The 12,186-nt window shown below is 38.9% G+C and overlaps 1 protein-coding gene across 2 annotated transcripts in view; it reads left to right on the top strand.

The window, feature by feature from the left end:
- Rab6a (RAB6A, member RAS oncogene family) overlaps nucleotides 1–11,558 on the top strand; it is a 40,373-nt gene extending 28,815 nt beyond the window's left edge. For both annotated transcript variants that reach the window (XM_055623190.1, XM_055623189.1), the window contains exons 6-8: nucleotides 1,617–1,710; nucleotides 7,765–7,831; nucleotides 9,554–11,558. In XM_055623190.1, the coding sequence (XP_055479165.1) occupies nucleotides 1,617–1,710; nucleotides 7,765–7,831; nucleotides 9,554–9,618 (226 nt within the window). In that variant the 3' untranslated portion in view covers nucleotides 9,619–11,558. The remainder of the gene's footprint in view (nucleotides 1–1,616; nucleotides 1,711–7,764; nucleotides 7,832–9,553) is intronic.
- Nucleotides 11,559–12,186: the final 628 nt, after the last annotated feature.

The raw sequence follows: 12,186 nt of genomic DNA on the forward strand, positions 1-12,186 counted from the left end.
TGTGTGTGTGTGTGTGTGTGTGTGTGTGTGTGTGTGTGTGTGTGTGTACTTGTGTCAGGGCCTTACTTACTTAAACTAGAACTCATATAGAAAAGGCTGGCCTTGAACTCAAGCTCCTCCTGCCTCTGACCTGAGATTTAGGATTATTGGTATAAGCCACCACCTGCAGCCTGGTCACTAGGTTTTAAAAAGTAAAAAGTGGGGCAGGTTAGTGATGGCTAGGAGGTAAAGCACTCTCCGTGAAGCTGTATGACCTGAGTTTGATCCCTGAGATCTATGTGATAAAAAGAGAAAACTGACTTCCACAAATTGCCCTCTGAGTTCTACATGTGTGCCCACACACATTCACAAACTAATAAGTAGTTGTTTTTTGTTGTTGTTGTTTTGTTTTGTTTTTTAATCAAAAGATAGGGGGTGAGGGTACAGTACTTGCCTAACATGCACAAGGCCCTGTGATTTCATTCCCAGCCCTGCTTAAAACCAGGTGTGATGGTGTATGCCTGGAATCTCAGCGTTTGAGAGGGAGAGGCAGGAAGATCAGAAGCTTACAATCATCTTAGGCTAGCAGATTCTAATCCAGCCAGGAATATGTGAGATTTTGCCTCAGATCAAGAACATCCAATAAATTCAGCCAAATAAAAACAAATTAGAAAAATAAATCTTAGTTTTATGGGGCTAGGGAGACGGTTCAGTGGAGAAGAGAGAGGACTTGCTGTGCAAACCTAAAGACCTCAGTTGAGGTTTTTAGTGCATAAAAAGCCAGGTGGGGCCCATGCCTTGGCTGTACTCCATTTTTAGAGTCACAAAGACAGGAGAACCTCTTGGACTGCCAGCCTAGTAGTACAAGACCCTGTTCAAGGGACTAAGGCAGAGAACTATAGGGAAGCATACCTTGTCCTTTTCTGGACTTGGCACACATTCACCCAGGTGCAGTCACTAGCACCTGCACACACGCGCACACACACAGATTGTTAAAGTTTGGGGGCTGATGATGCAGCTAAGTTCGTAGAGGGCTTAGAACATGCACAAAACTCTTGTGTTTTGTCAAAGGCACTACATAAAAATTGCCATTGTATTATGTGCATATAATTTCAGTACTTGAAAGGTTGAGACAGGAGGATCAGAAGTTCAAAGTCATCCTGGGCTATATAAGGCCCTGTCTTTATCTATTCTTTGGTCTTTTTTGAGACAGGGTTTCTCTGTGCAGCTCTAGCTGTTCTGGAACTCATTCTGTGGACCAACATGGCCTCGAACTCAGAGAACCACCTACCTCTGCTTCCCAAGGACTTTCGATTAAAAGCTCCGTTAACACATGGGGAAAAAACTCGTTAAGGAGCTGGAGAGATAGCTCAGCTTCTCTTCCAGAGGACCTGCGTTTTGATAAAGTGAGCTCCTTGTTAGAGCTCTTGCCTAGCATGTGTAAGACTAAGTTCAATTCCCAGTTCTAGAGGGGAAATAAATATAACAGACACAGACACATGTACAGCTGCTGAGTGCTACAGACAGTTAAGTTTTCAAACTAATGGCTCTTTATAGCCAACACCAATAGAGCTTTGTTTATGGTCTTATGATTTCATTTTTCAAGAATAAAAGTTTGTCTTTAAAATTTTTTATAGGCAAGTGTCAATTGAGGAGGGAGAAAGGAAAGCCAAAGAGCTGAATGTTATGTTTATTGAAACCAGTGCAAAAGCAGGATACAATGTAAAGCAGGTAAGTGTTTTTTGTTTTTTGTTTTTTTTTTAAGTATTTTTTTTAGTATGAATGGTTGTTCCTAAATTATGAAAATGTGAAATAATTGTGACTGTGCTATTTTTTAGTATATTATTTTCTTTCAGTTAGCAACAGCAACTAGAATTCATGAACCAGAAATGTATTTTCAGGGAGTGAGAAAAATATCTGTGGCATAGTTTTTGTAAAAAGAGAAAATACTTACCAAACTGTTCAGATTATACACAGGACAACAAATTCATTATGATTGCCATATTTCTGAGTATAAAGTTTTGAGCTTCCCATACTCTCACCACATCCCTGCTTCATTGTCTTAAAGATAGATTTTCCTTATTTTAGTATTTGGTAGTCAAGACTAATACAGGAAAACTAATACTTCCTTGCTATAAAAGTACATTCTGGCCAGATGTGGTGTCACAAGCCTGCAATCTCAGCACTTGGGCAGGCTGAGGCAGGCAGATTGCTGTGAGTTTGAGGCCAGCCTGATCTACAAAGGAGGTCCAGGACAGTCAACATTACACAGAGAAACCCTGACTTTGAAAAACAGAAAACAACAACAAAAAAGGAAATGCTTTATAAAAAATGGTAATGCCAAAGTACGACTGCAACCAGATCTCTGAGTACAAAAATCAGCATTTGAATATAGAGTACACAAAAACATCCTCCAACAGCAATAGAAACTGTAGGGCATAGGGTGTTACTCTGCAAGACTCCTAGGTACTGAGATTATACGTTTGAGCCACCACAATACATACTAAAATTTATCTGTATGACTGTTACGCCTGCATGCATATATGTATGTAAGGGTACCACTTGTGTGCCTGGTGCCCATAAAGGCCAGAAGAGGGTGTTAGATCCCTGGAACTGGTTTTGAACCGCAGTATAGGTTCTGGAAACCAAACCTGAGTCCTTTGCAAGAGCAATAAGTACTCCTAACTGCTGAGTCTTCTCTAGCCTGAGATCATATCTTTCTTTATTCATCCTTTCTATTTGGTATGCTTTTCATAATAATATTCATTTATTAGATGAATAGTCCTATCCAGGCCTGTTTTTGAGAGTGTCCTGTATCTTAGGCTGACTTTAACCTCATTATGTAGTTGACAGTAGCCTTGAACTGATCCTACTGCCTCAACCTCCCAAATGTTGAAATTACAAAATGCACCATTACACCTAGTTAGACATTTCAATACACACTTTTGTTATTGTACATGTATACAATGTATTTTGATTATATCCAGCTTCCCTGAGCCCCCATTCCACAATCTGCACAAGAGAACCTCCTGTTCTCTTCTCAGTTTTTAAAATTTTATTTATCTGTTTGTTTGATTTTTGGAGACAGTGTTTCTTTCTCTTTGTAGCTCTGGATGTCATAGAACTCACTACCTAGACCAGACTGGCCTCAAACTCAAGAGATACCCCTGCCTCTGCCTCCCTAGTGCTGGGATGAAAGGCGTGCACCACCCCACTCAGCTTCTCAGTTTTTCTGTTTGTGTTATGTTTTGTTTTTAATGTTTTTTTATATATGAGTGTTCTGTCTGCATGTACCTCTGTATACCAGAAGAGGTCATCAGATCCCATTACAGATGGTTGTAAGCCACCATGTGGTTGCTGGGAATTAAACTCATGACCTCTGGAAGAGCAGCCAGTGCTTTTAACCACTGAGCCATCTCTCTAGCCCCTTCACATTTTTTTTTTAATGACTCAGTTCCAATTAGCATTACCCATAGGTGCATAGGTATGAGGCCATTCATACTAGACCATGGGCAGCCTAAAAGTATCTATACCCCCTTTAGGGTAAAAAATCCTCTATCCCCAACAACTATCATTGGGAACATTTCCTTCCTCAGATAGGAGAGGGGCCTTGTTAGCTCCTCTCTCATCCATCCTGGGATTTTGACCAGCTTGTACTTGTTCAAGTCTTGTATATATAGATAACCACAGCTGCAATTAGTTCCTGAGTGCAACAGCCACATCACATCGAGAAGACAGCATTTTACAGCAGCATTCCTTCTGTTTTCCAGCACTTAAATTCCTTCACCTTTTTTTTCTGAGGTGTTCACTGAGCCTTGGGGTTGGAGGTGAGTTTAGTGAGCATTCACACATTTATCCTCAGCAGCTTGGCCAGATAGAGATCAGTCTCTGTATTTGCCACAGCTCACTGCAAAAATATTTTGTGGGGCTGGAGAGATGACTCAGTGGTTAAGAACACTGACTGCTCTTCCAGAAGACTTGGGTTCAATTCCCAGCACCCACAAAGCCCCTCACAACTGGCTGTAACTCCAGTTCCAGGGAATCTGACACTCTCATGTATGTGGGCAAAAAACAATGCACATAAAACAAAAATAAATCCTTTTACACACACACACAAATATGTATATTCTTTTTTGCTTTTATTTTTAAAAAAAGCTTTTGTGAACGGGACTCAGAGCAGCATGAATCCATGGTTAAAAACATAAATATTTAAAGAGGACAGTTTGACAATATGACTATTTAACAAAACAATAGTAGTTTCTCCCTTATGGCCTGTATCTCCGAGGCCAGGGGGGTTTGCCTGGGTTTATAGTTCCAGGCATGAATATCCTTCTGTGGAGCAGGCCTCACATCCAATCAGAAAGCAGTTGATTACCCCAAAACAGTCATGCCACTATTGCACCAGTGAATATCCTTTGCCTGGTAGATCAGAATCATAGCATACAGGGACCAGCGCTGGGTAAAACTATGTATATATAATATATATTTGTGTGCGTGTGTGTGTGTGTGTGTGTGTGTGTGTGTATTTGGCCAGTGTAATACCTTCCCAAACATGAAAGCTAGTCAGCAGTAGGGAAGAAGTTTCCCAGTCAGTTCTAGATTGGTATCTCCATGTCCTGCAGCCAAAAAGTGTACAATGTATTCAGCAATAGAGTTTTATCATCTACTTATGTTGAGTAACCAAGAGTGATGCAATAGGCTTGTTGTTTGGGAGACCTTTGGGCCCTACTTAACCAATAGCTTTTTCTTCTGTCCCTTTCAGTATTTCAGGTTTTAGGTTGAGGTGCTTGATCTTTTAGAGTTATTTTATGCAGAGTGTAGTTTCATCTATTTACAGATACCCAGTTTCCAGGCACCAGTTGTTGGTGATACTGTCTTTTCCTTAATGTGCATTTTTGGTGTGTTAAAAATCAGGGAAAAAAAAAATTAGGTAGCCATAGTTGTATTGCCTTAGATCTTGAGTCTTGTATTCTATTCCATTGTCTGTTTTTGTATTGGTGTTGTGCTGTTTTTATGACTCTGGCTGTGTGGTGTAACTGGAAGTCTGGTATGGTGACAGCTCCAGCAGTGTTCATTTTGCTCAGGATTGCTGTGACTTTCTAAGTCTTTTTTTACTTCATGTGAATAATAATATACCATTAACACCCCCACAGCCCAACACACCCACACACACTGGACATAGTGGTATATGCCTTTAATCTCAGCACTCTTAGAGTTCCAGACCAGCCAGAGTTAACATAGTGAGTTCCAGGCCAACCAGAGTAGAATATAGTGAACAGGTCTCACATCTAATCAAAAAGCAGTTAATTATCCCCCAAATAGTCATGCTCCGTCTCTATTTCTATGAAAAATGTAGGTGGACTTTTAATTGGAATTATATTGAATCTGTAGATGGCTTTTGGTAGGATGGCCACTTTTGTGATATTATCAACGTCCAGTGAGCATGGGTGTTCATAAGAGTTTTCTGTGGAAGCTTTAAGGTATCTTATATGAATGCTATTGCCTGCAAATAGAGACACATTGACTTCTTTCCTATTTGTGTCTTTTTTATTTGCTTCTCTTGTCCTATTGATGTAGCTAAGACTCAAACACTGTATTGAATAAGAGTGGAGATAGTGGATATCTTTGTTTTTTACCTGATTTTAGTAGAAATGCTTTGAACTTTTCCTCTTTAAAATAATGTTGGCTGAAAGTTTGTCATATGTACTGTGGATATGCATGCTAGACATATTCTTTCTATTCCAAGGGATGTTAGGTTTTACCAAAGGCTTTCTTCTTTTTTTTTTTTTTAAGGTTTATTTATTTTTATGTACATTAAACATTTGTTTGCATGTATTGTCTTTGTGAAGGTGCCAAATCCCCTGTATCTAGAGCTTCAGACATGTGTGAGCTGCCATGTGGGTGCTGGGAATTGATCCCTGGTCCTTTGGAAGAGTAGCCATGGTTTGTAACTACTGAGCCATCTCTTCAGCCTCTCTTTTTTTCTTTTAATCTATGGAGATAACCATGTAATTCTGTCCTTGAAATCACTTATATACTTCATAATACTTACTGTTATTAAATGTATATTGAGCCATCTCTGTAATAAAGCCAACTTAGTCATCACAAATGAAGCTTTTTATATGTTCTTGAATTTGGTTGACCAATATTTTCTATCTGTATCACAGGGAAATTTGCATATTTGATTTTTACAAAAAGAATGGTAATGCTTTTCTATTTTATGGAATAGTTTCAGAAGCATTAATATTAGTTCCATTTGTTGGTCTGGTAAAATTTGCCACTGAATCCAACTGGGACTGGACTTAAGTTGGGAAATTTTTCTTATTATTAGAATATAATACCCTCATTTTTTCCTCCCTATCTCTTCCATGTCTACCCTGCCCCCTAAATTCACAGCCTCCTATTATGTAACCATTGTTCGTGCACGAGCGTGCGTGCGTGCGTGCGTGCGCGTGAGTGTGCGTGTGTGTGTGTGTCTTGGTGTATTAGTTACTGTTACATTGCTGTGAAGAGACACCATGACCAAAGAAAGCATTTGCTAGCCAGTGTTGGTGCACATTTTTAATCCCAGCACTTGGGGAGCAGAGGCAAGCAGATCTCTTGAGGCCAGCCTGTTCTGCATAGTGAGTTCTAGGATATCCAGAGCTGCACAGAGAAACCTGAGACTTTGCAGAGAGCTTTTTATTTGAATTTTTTTTTCTTTTTCTTTCTTTTTGGTTTTTCAAGACATGGTCTCTTTGTGTGCCCTTAGCTGTCCTGGACTCGCTTTATAGACCCTCAAACTCACAGCAATCCATCTGCCTCTGCCTCTCTGAGTGCTGGGATAAAAGGTGTGTGCCACCACACCCGCCTCTTTATTTGACTTTCACTTCAGTTTTTGTTGTTGAATTTTGTTATATCATCCATCACCTTACCCAAAAACAGGTAAAACAAAAGTTCAGCTGTTTGCATCTTGAATGTACGTCTTACTCTTAGTTCTCTGGGATTTCATCTAATTTCACTATATGCCATTACTGTAGAGTTAAGTTTTCTGGGTTTTTGTGGTTTCACTGCATTAGGGGTTTTATATATGGTATGATTTTGTTTGCTTGGGTTTGTTTTCTATATTCTTTCAGTTGAAGTAACTTGCAGTATTCATATGAAGTCGGATGTGGTAGAATTGGTGTGCACTCCAGGAGCTCAGGGCGCCTGGTGTAAGCTCTGTATTGTTGCCTGAGTAGGACACTGACTTAGGTAGAAACTACAACTGTTTGATTACACCACTGTGTAGAAGTCACACTCTTCAGTTCATAGTTTATAGTTAATTGAATTCAATTACTGTTGAGGTTAAACAACCACACATAGAATGGAGTAAACTTCAGTTTTAGTAAGATTAGGGTTGGGAGCGACATAGGGCACATAAGGATAAGGATTATATAATAGATCAATTTGGGGTTGGGGGTTAAAAACTGAGATGGGTAAAATGGCTGAGAGCAGATCTGGGGTATATGAAGAACAACATTTTGCTTGCCCTATTACATATTGTGTCACTGTATAGATTCAGTTCTATTAAACATTCTATGTTTTGGTGTGCTAATGTTGGGTGTACATATATTTATAGTTCTTTTTTAATTGGCTTTTTATTACTGTATAGTAGCTGAAAGATGACAGTAACAAATCCTTACTATCAATTCTACCTTAAGGTCTTAATTTGCTTTCTTGATGCTCTAAGTGAGGAATAACCTAAAAGCTACATCTTTACTTGCCATGCTGTGGTCATCACCTTAGTGCCTTCTTTTCTCACAGCTTTTCCGACGTGTTGCTGCAGCTTTACCTGGAATGGAAAGCACACAGGACAGAAGCAGAGAAGACAGTATCCTTTTTGTTTCTTAAGAAAATTTTCCTATCTAGCCAAGCATGGTGGCACCTGTCTTTAACCCAGCACTGGGAAGGCAGAAACAGCAGATCTCTGAGTTTGAGGTCTGTTTGGTCTACACAGTGAATTCCAGGACAGCTAGATCTGTGTAGAGAGACCCTGTCTCAAAAAAGAAAAACCAGAATGTTACTGTTAATACTATACTATTCTTTGCAGCCATACTTGGGTGGCTTATTAGTTACTTGGTACTTGGACAAAACACCTAACAAAAGCAGCTAAGGGTGGCGGGATTTGTTCTGCATCTCTATTTAAGGGCACAGTCCATCATGGTGGGAAAGATACGGCAAGAGTAACTCACTCAGGATCGTGAGGCAGCTGGTCATGGTGCATCTGCAGTCAGGAAGCTGAGGTGAATGCTGGTATTCTGCTCTTTTTCTTCTTACTTAGTCAAGATCCCAGCTTGTGAAATGATGTCACATATATCCAGTGTGGGTCTTTGCACCCCAGAGAGCTCTGGGATTGCTCTCAAACACTCAGAAATTTATCTTTTGGATGTTATGAATTTGGTCAAGTTGCCAATCAAGATTAACACAGTTGGCTACTACCTTGAATGTAGAAATTAGTGTCTTGGGGGCACAGAAACTCAGGATTTCTCTAGCAAATTAGGCCCGGTTATACAGGTGGACCTGGCTTCTTCGTATAATTCTGATTTTGTTGTATGCTCTTTTGCCCTTTTTCCTTTTTCATGGGTATGTGGTTGCGTGGGGTTTGTTTTGTCTAGTTTGTTTTTTGTCTTGAGACAGTCTTGATTTCAGGCCAGCCCAGCTTCTGATTCTTCACCTTCTGAGTACTGACATGTACAGCAATGGTATTCTCCTGTGGTGTTGGGGAATTTACACAGGGTGTCCTGCCTGCAGCTGAGCTCAGCTCCATCCCCACCCTTAAAGATTGTGTGTGCATGCCCACAAAAGCCATTGAAGAGGTCATCAGATGCTCTGGAGCTGGAGTTCCAGATAGCTGTGAGCCAGCTAGTGTGAGTGCTTGGAACTGAACTCAGATTCTCTACAGAGGAGCAAGCACCCTTAGCTGCTGGAATGTTATCTCCTGGCTTCCTCGCTTTCTATTTAATAAGCAAAAGCTTCTCCCAGGCTCCTGATGTTGTATTCTGAATCCCTTTGACCTTTGTTTTCCCAGATTGGGCACAAGAAATAACTCAGAATGGAACTGTATCATAGCTTATTTTAGAAACAGGACATAATGAAACACATCTAATGATCAGTTATTTCAAAGAGTTTTTATTACATGTTTTCACTGTATTTACCTTCTTATATTTTCTCACTTGAAGACATATTTATTAAGCTGAAGACTTCATGACACACTATTCAGTGATCCTTATTTCTAAATGTTTATTACTTTTTAATAACAATACATTCTAACTGAGTTGGAGTAACATAAATTTTCTCCTTATTTGAATTATTTTGTAGGGTATGGTCAGACTCTTACTATATATAATTCTTTAAGGAATATCATCTTTATGTTTTCTTGTTTATATAGAATAATTTTCTTAGAATAGATTCTCATCTTGTTGCATATGTCTAGAAAATAACAACTGAATATGTTCTTAAATAGAAATATAAGGCCTTGCCAGAGGTGTCAGAATTCAGCAGAGTTAGATTTGTACTTTTGTATACTTTTGCAGACTCCTTAACTTTGTTTCAGTGATTGACATAAAACTGGAAAAGCCTCAGGAGCAACCAGTCAGTGAAGGAGGCTGTTCCTGCTAATCTCCCTTGGCATCTTCAGCCCTTCTGCGGAAGCTCACTGCTTTGGTCCCATACTCTTTCATTGACTGCAGTGTGAATATTGGCTTGAACCTTTTCCCTTCAGTAATAACGTATTGCAATTCATCATTGCTGCCTGTTTCGTGGAGATGATCTATTAGCTTCACAAGCACAAAAAAGTCAGTGTCTTCATTATTTATATTTTTTAAAAGCCAAACAATTCCAGCATACTCGTGATAACTTTGAGGATTAGATACATTTTCTTAACATTTTTTCCTTTCTAATGTTATGATAATGTACTTTAAGATGATGAATCTCTCAGCAGCAGTGTGTGGCTTGTTAAGGAGCACTGAGTTCACAGCAGCATTTGCCTACCTTCTTACTTTTCTTGCCTCTTCTTCTGTTCTTACCTTCCCCAAACAAACGAGACGGCAAACAACAGTACAACCAAGCCCTTTGTAATTATCCTTAGTTTTACAGATACCTTTAGTTCCTGGCCATGAGCCACAATGTCCAAAATTATTCTTGAGCACTGATATAAATTACTTAGGACCTTCTTTGAGGTCGGAGCTCAGCTGTTACTATCATGATGGGCAGTGCTTGAATGAGGAAGAGTTCTCTTGTGTCTTCGGAATGACACAGTCCTAATGAGTTTACTGAGTGCTTACAGGTAAAGGAACATAAATTATACTTCTGACCAGAATAGGTGACCCTTTCACACGAGCTTTACTAGACTCTGGGAGAGAAAAGTAGCCAAGTACTTCAAAACCTTTTTAAATATTTGTTCCGTCATGGTGAAATTATAAAAGTTCTAACAGTTCTCCCCAAATTTTTTAGTTGTCAAAATATTGTCTTAAAAAAATCAACACCTTTTAAAGCAATAGATTTAAATCACTTGGGATTATTTTTCAAAAATGCTATGCAGACAAGGCATTGTAAAAATCTACTTTCTTCAAGAACCAGCAGGACATAATTTGACAACATGAGGTAAACTACTGTATCTAGAGGAAATAATGATCTCTAATGTTTACCAACAAAAGTACCCTCACAGAATAGCAAATACCCCTCTGCTTCAGACATTTGAGGTCAAAATTAAATATGGAAGTACTTTCCTTGCAAGCCCCTAGAGGCAGATCAAAGAAAGCATGCATTAAGAGGAAAAGGAGAGACTGAAAATAAAAATCACTATAATGCAGATTTATGCCTTATTTTTTAGCATTTTTTAAATGTTGGGTCTTTTAAGCTGTTTTTGCTTTTTATTAGATCTATATAAATAAGTTAGCTAGCAGTTTAGTTTTGTATTTAAGCTACAATTAATCTTTTTTTCTTTGGTGATATTTATTTCTTTGCCTTTTTTTTTAAGCTGAATTTTTAGGTGTTTTGTTGAATGTTTAGAGCTTCATCACCATGGCAATATGTATTTCCCTTGAAACATTGCAAACAAATATACTAGGAGTGCACTCTTTTAATCTTTACTAGTTATTGTGAGATTGCTGTGTAAGTTAATAAACACATTTGTAAATACATTGTTTGCAGGGGAAAAAAATCTGAGTTCTAGCTCAGAAGAAGCCTGCGGAGTTTATGTTGTAAGCATTACTTAACACAGTATAAAGATGAAAAGGTAACAAAAATAACTTCATACTTCCTCACCTACTCATTGCAACAAAATCCTTAACTAGGAAAACCTGACTCCCCCTCTCCCTCTTCCTCCTCCACTCCTCACATACTGTCACCTTGTAATACTTGGAGAGCACTTGGATTATGGATCTGAATAGAGAAAGACTTTCAGATAATCATTAGCCCACATACCCTGTAACTTATACTCAAACGTGGGATGGAGTTGTAAAGTGCTTTTATAATACATCTTATTGTTAAAAGCAAGGATTGACTCTTTTGTTTTATTTTGACATGGCATGTCCTGAAATAAATATCAGTTCAATATGGCAGATGGTTCACATTCTTTATTTGAAGGAATTATAATCTCTGAAAAGGGGGTATAGTTGTCGTCCTACTGTTGCATTTGAATCTTTTATGCTGCTTTTCGTTTTTCTCTTTTTATTTGGCTTGGGGTTCTTAAGCTAAAGCAGTGAAGTGTGTTCACAATCTAGATTTTTTTTAAACACAACTTTCCTGCCAAATATATATAAATAAAACAGAAAGCAGGTATTGACTTGGTTTCCCATTTCTGCCAATGTGCTGAGTATGCTTCTCAGTGTGCATATGCTTCTCTCCTATTGCTACAAAGTGCACTTAATAAAATAAATGAATACCAAGAACAAATGTGGGGGGAAACGGGAAGTCTTTTCAAGGGTTGAGGGTGTGCAAAAGGGGCTGCAACTCGAAAGACAGCCCTTACTGGGGTAGCAATAGGAGAAACAGTCATGTACCAGATGTGATATTTTGGTCAGGGGTGGACCATATATCAAACGATGCTTCATATAAATACAACTGAACTAAAAAATTATGTTGGAGTTCAAGACCAGCCTGGTCTACAAAGTAAGTTCCAGGACAGCCAGAGCTACACACACACACACACACACACACACACACACACACACACACACACACACA

The sequence above is a fragment of the Psammomys obesus genome, unplaced genomic scaffold (genome assembly GCF_907164565.1).
Source record: "Psammomys obesus unplaced genomic scaffold, mPsaObe1.curated_primary_1811, whole genome shotgun sequence".
Lineage (NCBI taxonomy): Eukaryota > Metazoa > Chordata > Mammalia > Rodentia > Muridae > Psammomys > Psammomys obesus.